The sequence below is a fragment of the Telmatherina bonti genome (genome assembly GCF_933228915.1).
Source record: "Telmatherina bonti genome assembly, chromosome: 18".
Taxonomy (NCBI): Eukaryota; Metazoa; Chordata; class Actinopteri; order Atheriniformes; family Telmatherinidae; genus Telmatherina; species Telmatherina bonti.
Genome location: NC_136616.1, coordinates 36,334,417 through 36,356,780, shown reverse-complemented (window position 1 = coordinate 36,356,780; position 22,364 = coordinate 36,334,417). Strand labels below are relative to the sequence as shown.

Sequence of the window (22,364 nt, the reverse complement as noted above, 5' to 3'; positions counted from 1 at the left end):
AAAATGTAGCCCAGAAAAACGCTGTTTCAGAAAAAGTGTTGATTTAGTCTACTTAAAAAAATCCATCAGTATATTTGCTTTTTCTCACATAATTTCTGCTCTTCGGTTTAATGGAGGAAGAGTTAAGAAATGACTGAACCAGTACTGGCACACAGGCTGGTGAGAGACAGGCTAATGGACATATATATGTACAAATAGCTTTATTATGTCCAGGCTAAAGTTAATGCAGCTGTTGACAATCTGCACCAGTGTAGCATACTGGTAACCTTATCTGAGCTGCTGGGCAACGTAGATATATGTGTTGGGATGTTTGTCACTGTAAAACCAGCATCACAAGGGGGTTAGAAGTGGGTATACACTGTATACTTCCGTATACCTGCGTATACCTGCGTATACCTCCGTATACCTCCGTATACCTCCGTATACTTCCGTATACCTACATTTTCCTGCGTATACCTGCATATACCTGTGTATACCTGCATACACCTGCGTATACCTCTGTATACCTGCGTATACCTCCGTATACCTGCCTCCACCTCGGTATACCTGTGTTTACCTGCATATACCTCCGTATACCTGTGTTTACCTGCGTATACCTCCGTATACCCTGGTATACGCGCATCTACCTGTGTATACCTCCGTATACATGCATATACCTCTGTATACCTGCATATAACAGCGTATGCCTGCGTATACCTCCGTATACCTGCCTATACCTGCATTTAACTGCGTATACCTCCGTATACCCTGGTATACGTGCGTCTACCTGTGTATACCTGTTATACCTCCGTATATCTGCATATACCTGCGTATACCTCTGTATTACTGCGTATAACAACGTATGCCTGCATATACCTCCGTATACCTCCATATACCCTGGTATACCCGTGTATACCCGTGTATACCTGAATATACCTACGCATACCCACGTATACCTCCATATACCTCCGTATACCTCCATATACCAGCATATACCTGTGTATACCTGAATATACCTGTGTCTACCTGTGTATACCTCCGTATATCTGCATATACCTCTGTATACCTGCAAATAACAGCATATGCCTGCGTATACCTCCGTATACTCGCCTATGCCTGCATTTACCTGCGTATACCTCCGTTTACCCTGGTATACCTGCATCTACCGGTGTATACCTGTTATACCTCTGTATACCTGCGTATAACAGCGTATGCCTGCGTATACCTCCGTATACTTCTGTATACCTGCCTATAGCTGCGTTTACCTGTGTATACCTCTGCATACCCTAGTATACCTCCGTATACCTGTGTATACCTGTTATACCTCCATATGCCTGTGTATACCTCCGTATACCTCCATATACCTGCGTATACCTCTGTATACCTGTGTGTACCTGAGTATACCTGCATATACCTTTGTATACCTCTGTATACCTGCGTGTACCTGCGTATACCTGCCTATACCAGCATATACCTGTGTATACCTGCGTATACCCTGGACTACACCGCTGGGTACAACGCTGAGCTCAGTCGGTCGGGTAGAAAGAGGCTTCCCAGACACACAAGCTGTAAAGTTCAGGAGCAAAAAGACTGAAAAGCAGATTAAGTACCTCCAGATTTGCTCGAACTCATCATGAATGAGTTTTGTTTCCATCATGACTGTGAATCAGTCCTCAGCATCTTCATCCTCCTCCTCCTGCAGATATCTCTCCTGCTCCGTCCATCAACAGGTCCATGTTGCCAAGCAACAAACAGCGCCATGGTTTGTGTCGGCTTTAACAGTTCATTCAGCGATGAGCTGTGGAGGTTGCGTTGCCGTGGCAACGGCAGTTTCAACCCACGGCCAGCTGTGGGTGTTAAATCTGCAGTTTCGTTGATGAGTCGCGTGATCATACAGCAAAACGTCCAGTTTTCTTCTAAAGGCCCGGAGGATCCAGATGATGATGATGATAATGATGATGATGATGAAGATGTGTGAACTGCTGACGTTCCCCCCTCGCCATGGCTGCAGGGACCTGGCGCCCTCCAGTGGTCGTTGATGAGTACTACAGAAAGATATTCTGCCTGATCGATCATGAAATCTCTTCTGCTTTTCTAATCTTCCCACTGATCTGCTGAACATGGTGAAGGTCAGAGGTCACAGCAGCAGTTTAGACAACCCCTTCCCCTTATAGCCAACACCCTGCCGCCCACCGAGGCATAAATAAATATATCATGTTCATATCTTATATAACCTGCAGATGAAGGAAAACGATGCAGCTGTGTTTTAACAGAACACAAATAAATTTGACAGAATAAAAAATAAATAAATATGTGGATCTGTTTTAATAACTCCTGTATCAGAGGATCTTCGGTTTTAATGTAATCAATGTAAAGTGACCAAGGTGGTGGAGAATGAGAGGACCGGTGGTGTAGTCCAGGATATACGGAGTTAAACCACTTCTAGACCTCCTGATGCTGCTTTAAAAGTCACTAATGTCCCTACACATGTAGCTACATCTCCCAGCAGCTCAGCTAGGGTTCCTAGTATGCTACGCTGGTGCAGTTAGCCTTCAACTGAGTTAACTTTAGCCTGAACATAGACATAATACAGATATATGTCTATAAACCCATCTGTGTGTCAGCACTGATTTAGTCATTTCATACCTCTCCCACTATGAAACCAAAGAGCAGAAAATATGTGACAATGAGCAGATATACTGATGGATTTATGAGTAAAGTAAGTAGAGTCTAACATGTCACTTTTTCTGAAAGTTACTCTTGGAAACTTTTTGTTTTTAAAACAAAGGCGACACATTGAGAGTATGCCGACTTCTGAAAGGACCAGTTCACCACTGGAGAGGGCCAAGATCCTGTGTGGGACTTCCAGACCAACAAGACGGTGGTGGCCAACCAACCAGACATATTGATCATGGATCAGCAGCAGAGGAAAGCCGTAGTGATCGGTTAGTTATGGTGCTCCATGTATTCTCTGTATCTTGCACCCTGCTGTGAGCTGCTGGATTGTTTCAGGGTTTCTTTGCACAGTCTGTAACTGGGATCCTGCCTGGTCTGGTAGTTCTGGATCCTGTGTGGAGGATGTGTTCATTTCTCCCTCTCATTCTGTTTTTATCTGTTCCTGTCTTAAATTTTTTCTTTATAAAGTTTCCTTTAATGTCAAATTTCAGGTGAAATTTATGGAAAATGCAATATGTTCATGCTACAGTGATATAATATCATAAAAGTAAGACATTTAAGTAGAAGGATGCACTACTGATTTCCTCATCTCAAAAAATTCATTCAACACAAAAGGTAACAACAATGGTAGTTACACCACAACAAAAAATTTGAATGTCTCAATATCTCGTCATGTGCCCTTGAGCATCAATTACAGCTTGACAACGACGTCTCATGCTGTTCGCAACTTATTGCCTGCTGAGGCATGGCATCCCACTCTTCTTGAAGGGCAGCCCTCAGGTCATTGAGGTTCTGGGGTGCAGGGTCTCGAGCCTCTACACGACGGCTCAGCTGATCCCACAGGTTTTCAATGGGATTCAGGTCTGGAGAGAGTGCAGGCCGTTCCATTTGAGGTCCACCAGTCTCCAACAGCCGTTCCCTGATGATGCGGCCTCGATGAGCAGGAGCATTGTCGTCCATGAAGATGAAATTAGGCCTGTGCTGTTCATGTAGGGTTGCAATCACTGGATTAATGATGTTATTCAGGTAGTATGGGCTTGTCACTGTACCATTCACAAAGTGTAGGGCAGTTCTGTACCAAGTGGACACCCCTGCCCACACTGTAACACCGCCACCACCAAAAGCTGGCCTGGTGACAACAGTGGCTGATGCATAGCGCTCTCCCTGACGTCTCCAACATCGTTGCCGGCCATCATTTCTGCTCAGTGTGAATCGACTTTCATCAGAGAACAGCACTGAGGCCCACTGGTTCCTCGTCCAGCGTAAATGCTCCCTGGCCCATGCAAGACGATGATGCCTGTGCCTGGTGGTGTGGTCAGGTACCCGTGCAGGTCGTCTAGCACGCAGACCACGCTGATGGAAACGGTTTGGAATGGTCTGACGTGACACTTGGGTGCCTCTCACCTCTCTTAAACGTGCCTGGAGTTGAGTGGCATTCATCATCCGGTTTCTCAGGGCAGTGTTCACAATGTAGCGGTCATCAGCACGGGATGTGGCCAAAGGACGTCCACTTCTAGGCCTTTCTGTGACTCTTCCAGTCTCTCCATATCTCTGTTGCAACCTGCTGATGACACTCTGTGACACTCCAAGCTCAGTGGCCACTTCTGTCTGAGAACGTCCTGTTTGAAGCATGGCAATGGCAAGGGACTGTTGTTCCATTGTTAGGTGTCGTCTTGGTCTCATGATGTCAAAATGTGAACAGCATGATGAGGACAACTGTTTAAACACCAGCTCTAATTGAACCAGGACATTTATTGGTCAATTCAAGGATCACACACCTGCCGTGATTTTTGCCGTTAAGCTCCTTGTTAGAGAACAGCAACTTGTGCAAAATTTATTGAAACATTTAACAGCTGGACATGTGCATTTAAAAGCTTAGAGAAGATCACATTAAGTTCACCTGTACAGGTTTGAATGCATTTTAGGCTTGTTGTGAAATTTCACCCAAAAGCTGAATATCCCTAACTTTTTGTGAATAGTGTATATATATATATATATATATATATATATATATATATATAAACATTTCTACTTATAGGCTGCCTTTATTCACAGATTTGATAAGAGAATGAATCAATAAATGAATAAATAATAATAAATGTCCTCTAATGAACAACTTCTGGGTTGACAGGTCACGTGGCTCCTACGTCAGCAGCAGGCAGCACGAGGCGGCTGCACGCCGTCTCTCCGCGCGGGAGGTGGTGAAGCAGCACCTTCATCCTGCACCGTGTCCCGCCACTGCAGAACCAGAACCAGTACCTGGTTCCGGTGGTACCGGACTGAGCGCGAGCTGCTGGAAACCATGGCAACGGGATCGCGGGACTGATGCGGAGCGAGTGACGCAGCCACGGATCCGGGTGGATTCAGGCTGGACCAGGACCCGAGGATCAATAACTCCAGGTAGGCCTATCGATTATTTGATCAGCGGTAGATGACGTGTCAGAACGTGATCCTGCTTTTACACGAACATAAAAAGTAATCAATCAATCAATTAGTAAGGAATTATCATCTGTGCTGATGTGTGATCCTCTCCTTCCATGCACTTATCGATCAGTAACAGATCAGTTTATCAGTAAAGTAACCTAGGATCATCAATAAAAATCAGCTGATATTGATTGATTAAAGTTTTGCATCTGCAGACGCTATTGATTAACCTTTCAGCCTGATCGGCTCTTTACCAGGAGCACAGAACAAAGCAGACATCTAACTGGTTTTACTGGTCTAGTTTATGTTTAGTGGTGCAGCAGTGAAAACGTTCCCCCCTCAAACGGTTGGCGTTTCTCCTCCTCACCGCGTTCCAAACCTTTCCTGGTCCTCCGTCTCGTTTCCACTTTTATTTTGTTGACTTTACTTCCTGCTCCCTGACTCCTCATCCTCACACCTTCATCCCGTTCTGGAATCGGCCCATCGTTCCCGGGAATCACTGGGACTTTACTTCCTGCTCTCTGGCTCTGGCTCCTCATCCTCACACCTTCATCCCGTTCTGGAATCGGCCCATCGTTCCCGGGAATAACTGGGACTTTACTTCCTGCTCTCTGGCTCTGGCTCCTCATCCTCACACCTTCATCCCGTTCTGGAATCGGCCCATTGTTCCCGGGAATCGCCGGTTCTTGTCTTGTGTTTTTGTCAGTTTTCCATGCATTTGCTGTGACTTGTTTTACTAAACATCCCCGGAGTCCGCAGAATTTCTGCGTTTTGGTCGAACCGCCTTGCCCGTCTTCAGCCACATCCAGAGCCTCTAGGTCCAGTACTCCACGCAGAGACCAGTTCAGTCGGACGAAGCTTTAGGAAGTTTTAAAGCTTTCCACCAAACTGGTTCAGATTTTCAGCGTTTCAGTCGCCTGAACAGTAAATCCTGCTTTGATGGGACATGGTGAACGTGGTTGTTCAAACTAACATGGGAGATTTTAACATCTCCATCAACGGGTTCGGGTTGCGGGGGCAGCAGCCTAAGCAGGGAAGCCCAGACTTCCCTCTCCCCAGCCACATTCACCAACTCTGCGGGGGGATCCCGAGGCGTTCCCAGGCCAGCCGAGAGATATAATCCCTCCAGCGTGTCCTGGGTCTTCCCCGGGGTCTCCTCCCAGAGGGACGTGCCTGGAACACCTCACCAGGGAGGTCCAGGAGGCATCCTGACCAGATGCCTGAGCCACCTCAACTGGTTCCTCTCGATGCGGAGGAGCAGCGGCTCTACTCTGATCTCCTCCAGGATGACCGAGCTCCTCACCCTATCTCTAAGGGAGAGCCCGGCCACCCTGCGGAGGAAACTCATTTCAGCCGCCTGTATACGAGATCTCCTTTCGGTCACGACCCACAGCTCATGACCATAGGTGAGGGTAGGAACGTAGATCGACTGGTAAATCGAGAGCTTCGCCTTCTGGCTCAGCTCCTTCTTCACCACGACAGACCGGCGCAGAGTCCGCATTACTGCAGACGCCGCATCGATCCCTCTGTCCATCTCACGCTCCATACTTCCCTCACTCGTGAACAAGACCCCGAGATATTTAAACTCCTCCTCTTGAGGCAGGACCTGACTCCCGACCCACGGCAATCCACCCTACCAACGTCTCCATCCTTGGAAAACCTCCTTTTACCCGCCACAGTCGCGGCTAACGACGAGGCAAACAGCAAGATGTGCATGACGTTTCCGGACTGGTAACGTGGTTCAGTCCGGCAGCGAGGCTTCGGATCAGTGATGTCACTCTTCTGAAATAACGCAAGCCTTGACACGAGTTCGGGGAAATACTGCGAAGACTCGGTACGCGTTACGTCGCAACGTATCGCGTTGCATCACATTGCGTCGCCGCACAGCGCCGATCCCAGCGGGCTTTACTGCAGAAAGAAAAGGATCCAGGTGCGTCGGTGCAGTTTGGGACTGTTTAACGTTAGCTGTGTTTGGTTCACAATAAAGCTGCTTGGTTTCAGACAGCGCTGGGCGATGTCGGGAATCTGTATCACAGTTAATAGAACAAGTTACCGCCATTACGATTAATTAGCGATTATTTCAGTATTTTAGCCTCGTAGCTAATTAAATGCTTTAGTTGTACAATTTTCATATTAAATAAACAATAAAAGATCAAATATAGAAAAATAACACACAGTTTAAATAAATCTGGTCATTTAATTAATATTTCTCCATTCACTGAAGAGAAATCTCTAAACATTTCCAAACATTTTAAATAACATGAACAGGATTATTAGTTTTACGTGTCAGTTTCAGCCCTTTTTTAATGTAAAAACAAACTGGTATCTCTTTAATTTGGAGACATTTGGTTTTGGACAGAGGTGTATAAAGTATAAGTTCTGTCTGGGAGCTTTTTCCAACCAGTCACTAAACCAGGTGAATGTAATCAGCTCAGCTCCACTGCAGGTAGACGAGCCTGTTGGTGAAAACACCTGTTCTAGATCCAAAAACATGGCGGGACTTCTACTTTATTTTTACTTCTACTTTAAACACCTCTGGATTTGGAAACCATAATTGTGACTCTGTGGATGAATTTCTCCAACAAATTAAAAGGTCATTTAAACATTTCTGCCTCTAAATGTGTCATTTTTATCCTATGATGATGATTTTCTATTTATATTTGTAGAAAAATATTTTAATTTGATATATTTAAAGTTTACAGTCTCATAATGATCAACGTTCAATCTTTCATTTCTATATTTTCTATTCTTTTTATTGGCTGTAAATAAAATCCCGACTCCATTCTTCACGTGAGCTTACAGACGGATGTTTACGAGCTCAGAAAAATATCATAAATCCATGTAAACATCAGTAATTATTCTCGTTAGAAGGAGCGAGTCGGGACTGAATCAGCAGCTGGAGTGAGGAGTTCAGGTGTGACAGCAGAGTGAGGATGAGGAGCATGAGGAGGAGGAGGTAAACAGGGGCAGATGGAAGCAGAGAGAGAGCCCACGCCCCACTCGTTTCTTTCTTCCTGCTCATCCATGCGTGTTAACATTCCTCTGCACGGGCTGACCGGCGGCGTGGAAGATGACGCTTCGCTGAGCAGACTCGCACATGGGGCTCCGGCTTCAGATGCGGCTGCGGCGCTCGGACCTGGACGTGATGCTCCGGCGTGGATCTCCTCCGCCGCCGCCTCCTCTGGAAGCATCCGCTCGTTAAGTCTTCGGCCGCTCAGGATCAATAACGTGGACGCTCAGACGCTCTGACCCAGTTTCCAGGCGGGTTCAGCCGTGTGCAGACTGCGTTCATCCCTCCACGCCATCCTTCTGCCTCTGCTGCAGTCTTGCTGCTGTTTTATCTTGCAGGCCTGACGCTGCTCCCCAGTGAGTCATGTCTTCCTCCTCCTCCTCGGAGTTGCCCTACTTTTGTCCTCGCTGTGGCGACACGTTTCGCTTCGCGTCGGTACCTGAGCTGAGGGCTCACCTGGTGAGCCGGCACACCTACGAGACCCTGCTGGTGCTGTCGCAGGTAAGCTTCCGTCGTTTTCATCATGAGTTTGTTCAGGTGATCCTTTAAAGATCATTCAACCCAGAAAGTAGCAGGAAGTACTTTACAGTGTACTGTACTGCACAGTTTACTGCTTCATGTCTCCAACCTGGTGGCCCTTTTCAGGCCCGGGTCAGAAGCTCCAGACCGGGGACTCTCCTCCCACTCCCCGGTCCCGCCGTGTCCCCGAATCAGAGCTCCTCTCTGGGTGTGGAGCCCTGCAGCCTCCCCCTGCCGCTGGCCTGCCTGGACCTGGCTTCGTCGTCTGCCTCCATGCAGCTGCTCAGGGATATGTTCGGCCCAGCGGACCGTGCCCTTCCCGCCCCCGCGGGCCCCTCGGAGGGCCCCTCCACGGCTCTGGTGCTTCCCGGGCATCTGGAGTCGTTCCCTGGAGAGAAACTCGGCGAGGTGGGGCTCCAGCTGGACTTCGGGCTGTCGGTGGGGATCGGGCTGGAGGAGCGACTGGGACTTGGGGTGGATCATAAAATTGCCCGCACATTTGCAGAGGTGGAGGAGAGGGTGAACCGGCGCGTGGGTCGGCTGAGGGCGGAGCTACAGAGGAGGGAGGCGGAGCTTGAGCTGGAGAGACGAGACGGGGAACGGTTGAAGAGCGAGAAGCAGGAGGTGGAGCGAAGGGCGGCGTACCTGTCCAGACAGGTGGGTTGAACTGCAGACGACCAGCATGAAACACATACATGAATTTCCAGACGCCTTTCAGGAGTGTTTTCTGTTCATCCTGCAGGTGTCTGTTGCCATGGAGATGATGGAGAGATTAAAGAAAGACCTGACGGGAAAGGAGGAAGAGCTGAACGAGCGGCAACAGTCAGTATCCTGAAGGTTTCTGTCTTTCTGTGTCTCACAGAATACCAACCTCAGTCTGTTCTGGTGTAAATGTCTTTTTAACCCGACCTTCTTCCTCATTCTGACGCCCAGTCCGAACAGCGAGGCGTCTGCATGACTAAATGCACTGAGATTAAATGCACCGTGTGATTGGCTGGTTGGATAATGTTTGTTACGATCCTGAGTCTGCTGGTCTCTAGAGCCTTTAGGCAAATGTAGAGACTCCACAGCCGATTGGCTGCCATTCCTCGGCTCCACCCATAACATCGTGCCTCAGGATTGGTGGACGTCTTCTCAGTCTCTTCCTCCATTGGCCAAGAACACGGTCACTGTGCTTCAATTTCAGTTTTTTTTGCAGAATAAAAGCGATATTTGTACATTTCCAACAAAAAATATTGCGATTTACGGGTGTTTCTAGCAAACAGTATTTAGCGCATTAGCCTAAAGTCTCGTAAAATCCCGTTCCTCTTGTGAGATTTTACGAAAGTTGTGGCTTATGCGAGGTAGCCACGTAGCGTTATTTTGGAGTTTTCTATTTTCTATTTGCTGCTGAGAATTTGCTTATCGAAGCTTTTCTCTCTCTTTTTTTTTTTCCCTAACACTCTGATCCACACTTCATCCTTTCCATCTTTACTGGAAGTGAACTGGTCACGATCCCCCATGTCGCGTTCCAGGAACATGTAAATGTGAAAAAAGTGTTCCCATTACACGTTTGCAATATGTTTCCATGAAAAACCACCTCATACGACAGTAAAAACTTTTTAGCCATCATTGAGACTTCTTTATTTTGAAAATGTGGGTGTTTCCATTTGCGTTTTTTTATTGCGATATTTAGGCCTGTTGCAGTAAGCAATAAGTCAGTTAATTGCACAATAAGAAAAAATTAGCACAATAAGTTTGCCAGACACAATAATTTTTATGTGTCTTCAGTGCCGCATTTGCTTTAAGACAACTAACGAAACACGGCAATACAATGAGCTTCCATATACACTTAAGACACCATCATTAACTGTGATTCCCAGCTGGGAAAAAAAAGACCTTAACAACCAGGCTAACTCCATCTTCCCAACAGTCCACGATCACTGGGGTGTTTAACCAACAGATTAGATACAACCAGGACAGTGCAACATGATGTGCACTCAGACGGCGTGGTTGGTAAAGCCATGCTGCCCTTTAATATCCTTAAAAAGACGACATTTTACAAAATGTTGCAAACATTTCGTAGCCAGTATGAATCACCTGGATGAACAAACATGTTACAAAAAGCAATTGCACAACTTTACCATGACATGAAACATGACATTTTACCATTCCACCTCTGGTCCAGTCCAAACATGTCTCCTTATATGAGCTGACCATAGACTATGTAACTGTGTTACATGGTGTTTATAGACCATATGTTCTGGATAAGCACGTTGGCAAAACCCTCTTTAAAAAGGTGCACTTACATTATTATGGCTTGATTGTTATTTTAGTTGAAAATGATCAAAATGACAACAATAATCGCTTGGCGCAATATTATTGTCTATCGCAATGAATTATGAGACAATCGCATGGCAGAATTAGTTATCGTGACAGGCATGGCAATATTTAGTTTTTGTATTATTCTAGGTTTAAAGGAAACGCACCTTGTGACAAAGTTTCCTTCTTTCAGCTTGAGTGCAATCGATTGCATTTGTTTGCTGTAGATTTCTAGATTTCTTGGTTTGTTCTGATATTCTGGCTTGGTGTAGACTTACACATCCTTTGGTTTGGCTTTTTCCTTTAAAGCTATGTCACCAAAGTCCAAACCAAGGACAAAGCCAATCTTGTTAAATAAAACCCCATCTGACCTTGTACTTAGTTGCCGTTGTCATTTTGTGTTGCCACCCCCTTTTCCCCGAGACACCACAGTGGTTGTAACAGCGTTAACAAGCAGCCCAACCGGTTGACCAGATGTAGTGACTAGTGAGAGTACATTCTTAGCTAAATCCACTATTTCCATTTACAGAAATAATAAATCTGAGACTATGATCAAAAACATATCTGTCGTTTAAAACCAGAACAGCTAGATTATCTAGAAAAGTTCCAGTTTGAGAGGAAAATTTCCCTTGTGTTCATTTTCAACCCCCCAACGCTGTGCGGTTATGCGTAGAGACGTAGCGTTTGTCACAAACCCCTGTAAACATGGACAGAAAATAGACAATACTGTCGTTCTGGGTGACATATGGAGCTGCTAATTTAATTGTGTGTTTGAGATATACATAACCGCTGCAGCCTGAGGTCTGACACATGGAGTCCATGCTGCTGCAGACCACATGGTGTGTGCACGTGAAGAACCTAAAGGTTTTAATGCTGGGAGTTCAGTTTGTGTTCAGCATCTGAATGAATGACCAGTAAACGACGTGTTTGCATGTGCGCTGTGTACTGGTCATCCAGTTAATGTGCTGATCAGGGAGACACGATGCTCAGACAGAGGACACGTCATGTTTAGTCAGTCTCACACAGTGAAACACAGTCCTCCGTATTCGCTCTGATGATAAATCTGGGCTGACAGTGAGGCTCGGCAGCCCTGAGGGTGTCTGTGTTTGTAAGATTGGTCACACTGGTGGTGAGACCTTGTATTTCTGTATCTATGCTCCTGTTTATCCAACATTCATGTCATTTGCATGCAGATGCATCTGCTCTGTAAATTTCTATCTTATATTAAACTGCTAATCTTTCATTTCATGCCTCTTCCATGTCCTTGTGATTGAAGTATTCCAATGCTTGTCTTCCAGAGAGATGGCGGATATCGAGCTTTTTCTGAAAGAGACGGCAGAGAAGGAGGCTGAGGCCAAATCCAGGCTGCAGGTGATGCAGACCATGTTTGTTTAAAGGATCAGTTCTTCAAGCCATTTAGGTGTTCAGTCCAGGTGTGTTGAAGCAGGGCTACATTGAAAACCTGCTGGATAGCGGCTCTTGTTGGGCCTGAATGATTAACTGTGGCCTTGAGGGAGGATTGGATAGAGGACTGAAATGAACAGAAAAGACGAATCACTCGGTACTATGTAGCATATTTTTAGGAAGAGGGGGGTTTTCAGAAAGTTCTAAATCATGATAATTTCCTATATTTAGAGGGTGAAATACATTAATATGACAAAGAAAATGCCACTTTCTGTCCAGTTTAATGAGCACACAAACTAGGAGGTTGGCCAACAAATCTTAGTTAACATTAGCTGAGCTAAAGCAATTTTTCTTAATGGTTTACAATGGGTTTCCTAAAATAACTGTAGTTTGTTGACTACAAATGCTAGGCTAGGTAGTATTAGCTGAGCTAAAACAGATTTATTTGATAGTTAAAAGTAGGTTTCTTGATTATACTGTTGTCAGTTAGTTAGCATGTGTAAGCTAATGTTAGCTGAGCTTACTGTTAATTAACTAGTTGGTTGACTACAAATTCTAGCTAACATTAGCTAAGCTAACATAGATTTGTTTGATAGTTAAAAGAAGGTTTCTTGGACTTAATGTTGTTAATTAGTTAGTTATCGCGTGTTAGCTAACATTAGCTGAGCTAAAATAGATTTATTTGGTAGTTAAAAGTAGGTTTGTTGAGCTTAATGTTGTTAATTAGTAAGTTAGCATGTGTTAGCTAACATTAGCCGAGCTAAAACAGTTTTGTTTAATGCCTTAAGAAGCTTACTGTTAATTAATTAGTTGGTTGACTACCAGTGCTAGCTAACATTAGCTGAGCTAACATAGATTTATTTGATAGTTAAAAGAAGGTTTCTTGGACTTAATGTTGTTAATTAGTTATCTTGTGTTCACTAACATTAGCTGAGCTAAAACAGTTTTGTTTAATACCTTAATAAGCGTACTTGTAATTAACTAGTTGGTTGTTAAATGTTAGCAAACACTAGCTGAGCTAAAACAGTAATAGTTGATAGTGATTGAGCTATTCATAAATGTTGGGAAGCAAAATAATATTTATATTTCTGTTATCTAAATATAGCTAAGATGCTATGTTTAACTGTCAGAATGTTTCGAGTCAGGTTACTGGTTACATGTTTTTTTATTCTTAAATTCACTGTCACTATTTTTTTTTTGTTTGTAAACACGTCAAGTAAAGTCAAAGTTTGTCCTGGACAAACATTTTAAAGTTAATTAGGTTTGACAGATGCTATTCAAGTTTTGGTTGTAACATTTATTTTTATTATTTCCGTCAAGAACTTCTATCATGATTTTGATTATTAAGTTATTGTATCACATCTAAACATGCTTGATGTTCTTTTTATTGTTTTCATGTAGGTGTTTATTGAGACGCTGTTGGAGCGAGCTGACCGTGCGGAGCGACAGTTGTTGCTGCTCAGTCACAATCACTTCACACGCAATGACAAGTATGCATATGCAGACCCGTATACCCCCCCTGAGGTGTACCTGCCTGGTTCTGGACGATGCGGACGCAGTCTGGATGGCAGCACTGATGACATCATTGCAAACAGGATGCAGGGAACCATCGGCAACAGGGTGGAAATTATTCTTTGAAAGCGAGCCTTGTCTTGCATCAGTAATAGATTCAATTAATATTTACTCAAAAGTGTTTCTTTAATCCCTTTTTGTCCAGAGGAGTTATAGTGTGTCTGGCTCCTACAGACTGGGAGAGCAACTGTATGGCCAACAGCCCTACAGGTATCTGAACGCATCACGTTTTGACAAATAGAATCTGAACTTGTTTCTGTCTGATGGTATGTCTCTTCCAGCTGTCCTACAGGCCGGATGCGGACCATGTCTCTGGGCTCTGGGGGGTGGGACAGTGAGGGCTGTTCGGCCATGATCCACCCATCCCATTACGCTCAACCACGGACTCGACGAGAGAGAGGAGACGGGCAGAGGGAGAGGTTCTGGTAAGTGATGGAGGTCTGGTCGTAATGAACACTGGAGAGGAAGTTTGTGGTGATTGGGGTGTCAACATTTCATTCTGTGTATGTTTGCAAGAGATGAAACCATAGTCCGTATATGATAGATGGACGGAGCCTCCAGCGGTTAAAACAGAGGCCTATGCGGAAGTGCATAAAACTGCAGTTCCCCCTTCATCCACTAGGGGCTGCAGAACAGAGCGAATCCCCATAGACTCCCATGTTAAAAAGACCAACTTCACAGCAGAAATAAACATGTTCACAGCAGAAATAAACATGTTCACAGCAGAAATAAACATGTTCACAGCAGAAATAAACATGTTTACAGCCTGGTACAAAAATCCATTTTAGGTTTAATAGGTCAGGTTTACCTTCATGACAACTGTAGTGGGAGTGAATCTTTTTTTACTCACCCGTTTAATGGTGATTTAATCTCAAAGTTTGGCATATTTAGGGGCGTGTCCTTTTGATTGACAGGTACCCGATCTCCCGCTTCAAGTCAGGAGAACGTAGAAAAACCGCAGTTTTTAGCCGGTTAATAATGTGACTTAACTTTAGCCCGCTTACCTCCGTTAGCTGGTTAGCTCCTGTTATCTCCAGATTAGCTCAGTTAGCTCTTAGCTACAGAAAGCTCGGAGTTCGCTCGATGTCAATCATCCACCATGACGCTCACAGCCCCCCTCTCAGCTCCGTCTCTTTGCCCATATTTGTATTTCCCGGGCGAGACGACGCGCATGCCCCTGCCAAGATGGTGATGGTAGGAACCGCCCACCGAGCTTCAATTCAGCTCTTCAGAAACCTACGGGTGACGTCACGGAGGCTCTGCCCACCTTTTATATGCAGTCTATGGTCTGAATTTATTCACCTTTACGTAACCTGACCGTGTTTTTGCCTCTGAGGAAGAAATACTCAAACTACTTGTCATCCTCCTGTGTTGCCAGGGTCGGGGAGGAAGGCTGGGGGAGAACATGGAGCAAACGAAACCTTCGTCACCACAGCACAGAGGAAGAGGAGGAAGAAGAGGAAGAAGAGGAGTGTTTGTGGAGCAGTGCTGAGATGAGGAGGCTTATTTTTGCCAGGACTCACACACCTGGATCAGGTTTCTGTTTTTCTGTTTGTTACAGGCCGTTCTGGTCACACTTCCTGTCTGCTTCACAATAAAAGCTCTTTCTGCTCTTCCTCGCCCCACCCAGATGCCCCCTCCTCCATCCGATCCACACCCACCTGTTGCTATGACGACAGACTTCCTGTCTGCTTCACAATAAAAGCTCTTTCTGCTCTTCCTCGCCCCACCCAGATGCCCCCTCCATCCGATCCACACCCACCCGTTGCTATGACGACAGGCAGCCGGCGGCGAACACCCTGAAACTCAGGGCGGGGCTTTTCTGTGTCTTCCCATATTTGGACGTACGCTCGTTGCTGCGGGCGGCTGAGGTGTGCTCTGATTGGCGGCTTGTTGCCAGGCATTCTGCGGTCTGGACACGCCTTCGGCTGGAGAACGCAAGGCTTTCGGCAGAGGTAGAGGACTTTCATTATCTTCATCACTGTTAAAGTCGCCACCAGTGTGTTTAGTTTGACAAACTGAGACGGGGAACCAGGTGTTGGCGGCGTGAAGAACACGTCTGTGTTGTCGCTCCTTGACCACGGGGCGGCGTTTCCTGGCGGAGATGAGAGTAGAAGAAGAAAATAAAAGTTGTCTCGGAGGCAAACTCTTCTTTATGTAACGGGAAGGAAACCTGAAGCAGCTGCAGCGGATTAGATTAACCCTAACCCGTTTGCAGACCAGCAGGTAATACTGGTTATATACTGGTTATACTGGTCATACTGGTAATACTGGTTATACTGGTCATACCGGTACCAGTCTCTAGTTGTTAGTTACTGGGTTCCATAATCGTTTTCATTGATTGTTTTATTCACTAACTTAATTGTGTTAAAGGTTCTTGATCTGGAGAGGTTCTATCCCTCCAGGACCATGAGGTCCTGGTTCTGGAGAGGATCCAGTCCTCCATCAGTACCGCTGAGGTCCTGGTTCTGGAGAGGATCCAGTCCTCCATCAGAACCCACCTCCAGTTCTTGTGTTCTGTGACCCATTTCAGCCTTTTGTCCTTGTTTCCATGGAGACCGTTTCTGATGAGGCTTCAGCAGCAGTATGTGGATCAGCTGAAGGTCCAGTTGGATCTCTCTGGTTCTGGTTCAGGTCTTTGCTGGACTTCAGATCCAGTTTCTTAGAGTTTTGTCGTCCTCGTGCCTCCATGCTGACACATGCAGAGAGTCTGGCTGCTAAAGTTCTGTTTGTCATCGTTTGGCAAAATGTCCAAAGAAAACCGGTCAGAAAGCTGGAAAAGTTCTGCTGAAGACCAGTTTAAGGGACCAGAACACACCAGAACCCTTTCTCTAAATCCAGAACCGTTTGTGTGTCCAGTTCCTGACCACCCTGTCTCAGTGGTGCACCCAGACCCAGTCTGTGGTTCTGAACAACCTGAAGCCTCGAAGCCGTCGAGCCAACGAGACGCGGGAGGATTACTACAAAAACACGCGGTAACACACACACACACACACACACACACACATGATACTGCGGTTGTTAGGATTGTTGCCATGTCAACAGCTCCTGATAGCATCCAGCAGAAGTCCAGCTGTCGTCTGATTGTTGACAAGTTAAAAAGCAGCGATAAGAATCAGACAGCAGCGAACGCGGTGCATTGTGGGTATTGTAGTTGACCTCTGTGTGTCTCCCAGAGGCATCATGGAGCCCGGCATGGAGGCGCTGCTGCGGTCGGCGGGGGGAAGCCTCCTCCACCTGTCCATCTCCCAGTGTCCCCACGTCCTCACCGACAGGACGCTGTGGCTGGCCAGCTGCTACTGCAGGAACCTGCAGACCCTCACATACAGGTGAGACTGCTCACCTGTCTGCATGCTCACCTGTTTACCTGTCTGAATGTTTACCTGTCTGCATGCTCACCTGTTTACCTGTCTGAATGTTTACCTGTCTGCATGCTCACCTGTTTACCTGTCTGCATGCTCACCTGTTTACCTGTCTGAATGTTTACCTGTCTGCATGCTCACCTATCTGCATGCTCACCTGTCTGAATGTTTACCTGTCTGCATGCTCACCTGTCTGAATGTTTACCTGTCTGAATGTTCACCTGTTTACCTGTCTGAATGTTTACCTGTCTAAATGTTTACCTGTCTGAATGTTTACCTGTCTGCATGCTCACCTATCTGCATGCTCACCTGTCTGAATGTTTACCTGTCTGCGTGCTCACCTGTCTGAATGTTTACCTGTCTGAATGTTCACCTGTTTACCTGTCTGAATGTTTACCTGTCTAAATGTTTACCTGTCTGAATGTTTACCTGTCTGCATGTTTACCTGTTTACCTGTCTAAATGTTTACCTGTTTACCTGTCTGAATGTTTACCTGTCTACCTGTCTAAATGTTTACCTGTTTACCTGTCTGAATGTTTACCTGTCTACCTGTCTAAATGTTTACCTGTCTGAATGTTTACCTGTCTGCATGCTCACCTGTTTACCTGTCTGAATGTTTACATGTCTGAATGTTTACCTGTTTACTTGTCTGCATGTTTACCTGTTTACCTGTCTGAATGTTTACCTGTCTAAATGTTTACCTGTTTACCTGTCTGAATGTTTACCTGTCTGAATACTCACCTGTTGGTTCACCTATCTGAATGTTTACCTGTCTGAATGTTCACCTGTCTAAATGTTTACCTGTTTACCTGTCTGAATGTTTACCTGTCTACCTGTCTAAATGTTTACCTGTCTGAATGTTTACTTGTCTGCATGCTCACCTGTTTACCTGTCTGAATGTTTACATGTCTGAATGTTTACCTGTTTACCTGTCTAAATGTTTACCTGTTTACTTGTCTGCATGTTTACCTGTTTACCTGTCTGCATGTTTACCTGTCTGCATGTTTACCTGTTTACCTGTCTGAATGTTTACCTGTTTACCTGTCTGCATGTTTACCTGTTTACCTGTCTAAATGTTTACCTGTCTGCCTGATCACCTGCAGGAGTTCTTCAGATCCTCCAGGTCAGGAGGTTCTCTGGGCCCTGGGTGCCGGCTGCAGAAGCATCAGGAGCCTGCAGGTGGCGCCAGCTTTCCCCTGGTCAGTAAATAATTCCCAACGCTCCAGGTTTTCTGTAACTTTTCCAGACGACAGGGAACATTTAAACGTTTCAAAATGTTTCTGCATCCAAAAAGACTCATTTTAGTTCCTACATGATGATTGCTGTAATCACTAAAAACAATTAATACACATCATTTATAGTGATTAATCCATCTGTCTTTCATTTGTCAGCCAACAGCCAACGCGGTTTAGTAACCGCTGCTTGCAGACGATTGGTCGATGCTGGCCACACCTCCTGTCGCTCAGTGTGGGCGGAGCTGGCTGCAGTTCTCAGGGATTGATCACCATTGGTGGGTGATAGGGACTTTTCTGAGCATTTTTATGCATTTTATTCCAGATAAACATTGTCAGGGTTTGGAGATTTACAGTGTTTACAGTCATGCTTCTCTATGCTGTTTCCCATCAGTAAATTTCTTTCTTCTAGTTTTTTAACACGTGGAAATGACGATGATGAACAGGGGTAGTGTTGTTTTATGTTCAGCTCGTAGCTGCGCTCAGCTGCAGGTTCTGGAGTTGGAGCGTATTACCGACCTCGGCCTGCAGACTGCCATCGAGCTGTGTCAAGCAGGCCTGAAGAGTCTGCACACGCTGATCCTGATGCACACGCCGGTCAGCGGTCAGGCCATCCTGCACTTCCACAGTAAGACTCTCTGATGTGAAAACACTTAAATCACCCGTGAACACGATGACGATCCCTCCTCCTTCTACCTGCGCAGGTGCGTGCAGACACATCGACTCTATCATGGTGGAAGTCTCTGTGTCAGATTACTTTGAAGAACCGGATACTCAGGAAGCTCAACACCTGTTTGGAGAGATTCTCAGCACACTGAAGGTGAGGTTTACCGTATGTTTCATACTGCTGTCTGTTAAATGACAGAAATACTGCAGAGAATCCAGCCGAAAAACTGCTTATTCCAAACTAAACACCACCAACTAAAAAATCCCTCCAACATCCATCGATTTTCTGGACTCGTTTAATCCAGAACCGTGGCGGAGCTGGAGCGAATTCCCATCGCTGTCAGGCGAGAGGTGGGGTTTATCCTGCACAGGTCGCCTCTCAATCACAGCGCTAACATAGACATGAACACAACAATCAATCATGCATACTCGTCACACTCCTGGGGCGGGATAGAAATCATTAATTAACCTCACATGTATGTTTTTAGACAGTGGAAGAAGCCAGGGACCTGGAGAAAACCCAATGTATGACCTGTTTAACACTAGAAAGTAACACCTGAATATAAAAGCAACTCTGCCTCATTCAAGCAAATGTTTGCATTAAGAAGGAAATTTAGTTAGCATTGAAAAGTTAGCATCAAAAAGGAACTTGACCATCAGAAGATTAGTTTGTGGGAAAATAGTTAAAAGTACATCAAATGCCAAATTATCATAAAATATGGCTAACATAAACAATTGACAAATTTTAAAAAGACAGAAAATGTATTGAAGACTAAACAAAACAAACAAAAAACACTCAAAGTGTTTAAATAGAAAACAGTACTGCCAACAAAAGTTAGCCTGAGAAATAATGTTAATACAGATATTTACAGTAGTCCTTGTATCATGATGCTAATATTAGCATGTAAGTGTTAGCAAAAACAAAACAATTCTGACAAAACCCCACTTGCCAGATTAAAATGTTGTTTGTGTGAAAAGCACAACAGCTGACAAATGTTAGCATCAGAAATTAGCTTAAACTGCTATGTTAATTTAATTTTTTTACATTAGCTAGTAACGCTAATGGTAGCTAACTTGACTAATGACTACATTTTGTTGTTTGTATGAAAAGTATTGTATTCTTAATGTAAAATAAGTAAATAAACTGAATATATTCATGGTAAATTGGTTATTTCATTGTGTGTTTTATGTTGTGAAACGTTTTCAGGTTCTTCAGACTCGTCCTGGTCTCAGCGACGTCCTGCAGGTTAAAGCCGAAGGATTCTCCTGACCTCAACACATTTATACTTCCACACGGGACGATCATCTCTCGCATGACAGTTTTTACATCTAAGTGAAAGTCTGAGGGTCTAAACGGTTTAAAGATGGACCTCACTTATCAACAAATTCATTTTTCAGGTGTCTGATTGAAATAAATCGGCTTGTGTTGATCGATTTACAGGGTTTTGGATCAATAAGTGAGTTTTCCCGGATCCGGTTTCAGTTTTCATTTCTGGCAGCTAATTTTTGTGTTTGCAAACAAACAAACAAACAGTTGAAGTGATTAATTTATCAGTAACACTCAGGCTGAATCCAGCGTGTCTTAAAGTCTTTGACCCTCATCAGGTCATGTGTCCATAAACACAAAACGGGGCTCTTCATCCTCACCATTCTGTTTTAACTCCCTGCACAAAGTGGTTGTCATATCACCTCAGACTCAACGTTTTCAGAACACTGCTGTCAGGTTTCAGATGCTGGAGAGAACGGGAGGAATCTTTGTGATAACTTTAACTGTGGAAAAACTTGATTAATTTTATTATTAATCATTCTGTGAATCCCTGAGCTAATACCTTGATCCTTAAACCAGTTTTAATCACCTAATGCAACATTTTCCCTTTTTCCTCCACACTGAAGTCCTTTTAGCACAGATAGTTTATCCTCCACTCTTAGTTTTCCTTTATTTTCTTACTTTCTTAACTTAAGAAACATAAATGTTAACTAAAAACACCCTAAATATTCTCCAACGAACCTTTTTTTTACTTCATTTTTCACCTCTACCTCTAAAGTAGCCAAAAAAAATTCTGCCTAAAAAGCCATAAAATTTCTCCCAAAGTGTTAGAAAATCTTTAGTCCTCCCTAAAGTTTTAATCAAACCTTTAGTTTCACCTTAAAAAGAAGCACAAGTACACTCATATGCACAAATACGTTTTGCACAAGTGAGGTGTGTGTTGAATTCTGCACTAGAACAATGTGTTAAAGCTGAAGAGGTGTTGATGGGAAATGTGTCTTTGAGCATCGAAAAAGAATCGAGATGGTAAATTGTGTCATTTTGCTGTCAATAAATGACTTTCTGCTCAGTTTTGTCTGGACTTGTTGCTAATCTGTTGCAGATGTGGACAGTAGAGGGTGCTGCTGCTCCAGAAGCAAAATTTCCTCATTCTGCTGGTTTTACTGGTGGTGGTGGGGTGGATGGATAGATTCTACAGCTCTATAAGGATACAGGGTGACCAAACCCCCTCTTTGACCCCTGGCATAAAGACTTTTTGAGACAAAAATCTGGTGAAGTCTGAAAATGAGGCAAAATATTGTTTAAACTTCACAGTTTAATTTTTCTACCAAAGTTTCAGGTTTTTGATGTTTTCTAAAAAGATAAACATTTTGATTATGTTTGTTCTTTGTACTAAAGCAAAAATGAACATGTGGTTTTCATTAATGATAGTTTTTTTTCATATTATTGGTAAAAACCAATGAGACTGTCTGTGAAAGGATGGGCGGAGGCGCCGTGACGTCACCCATAGGTTTCTGAAGACCTGAATTGAAGCTCGGTGGGCGGTTCCTACCATCACCATCTTGGCAGGGGCATGCTACACAAAAATAAGCAAAAAAAAAAAAAGAACTGAGAGGGGGGCTGTGAATGTGGGGTTGGATGATTGACATCTAGCAAACTCTGATGTGCCTGTAGCTAAGATATAACGGACCCGAAGCTAATAGGAGCTAACAGCTAACGGAGGTAAGCGGGCTAAAGGTAAAACCACGTTATTAACCGGCTAAAAACCGCGGTTGTTCTACGTTCTTCTGACTTGAAGCGGGAGATTGGGTATCTGTCAATCAAAAGGACACGCCCCTAAATATGGCGAACTTTGACATTAAATCATTTTTAAACGGGCGAGTTAGAAAAAAAATTCACTCCCCCCACAGTTGTCATGAAGGTAAACCTGACCTATTAAATCTAAAATGGAT

At 44.5% G+C, this 22,364-nt stretch overlaps 1 protein-coding gene across 1 annotated transcript; it reads left to right on the top strand.

The window, feature by feature from the left end:
- Window positions 1–8,452: 8,452 nt before the first annotated feature.
- Window positions 8,453–20,415, top strand: LOC306769544 (F-box only protein 41; the record flags this gene model as incomplete). Its single annotated transcript, XM_079258199.1, has 16 exons — window positions 8,453–8,590; window positions 8,735–9,265; window positions 9,351–9,430; window positions 12,208–12,280; window positions 13,715–13,933; window positions 14,031–14,095; window positions 14,167–14,310; window positions 15,264–15,421; window positions 15,620–15,840; window positions 16,745–16,860; window positions 17,062–17,214; window positions 18,351–18,446; window positions 18,639–18,757; window positions 18,949–19,107; window positions 19,184–19,299; window positions 20,353–20,415. The coding sequence occupies 16 exons, from the start codon at window positions 8,453–8,455 to the stop codon at window positions 20,413–20,415; spliced, it is 2,451 nt and encodes an 816-aa protein (XP_079114325.1).
- Window positions 20,416–22,364: the final 1,949 nt, after the last annotated feature.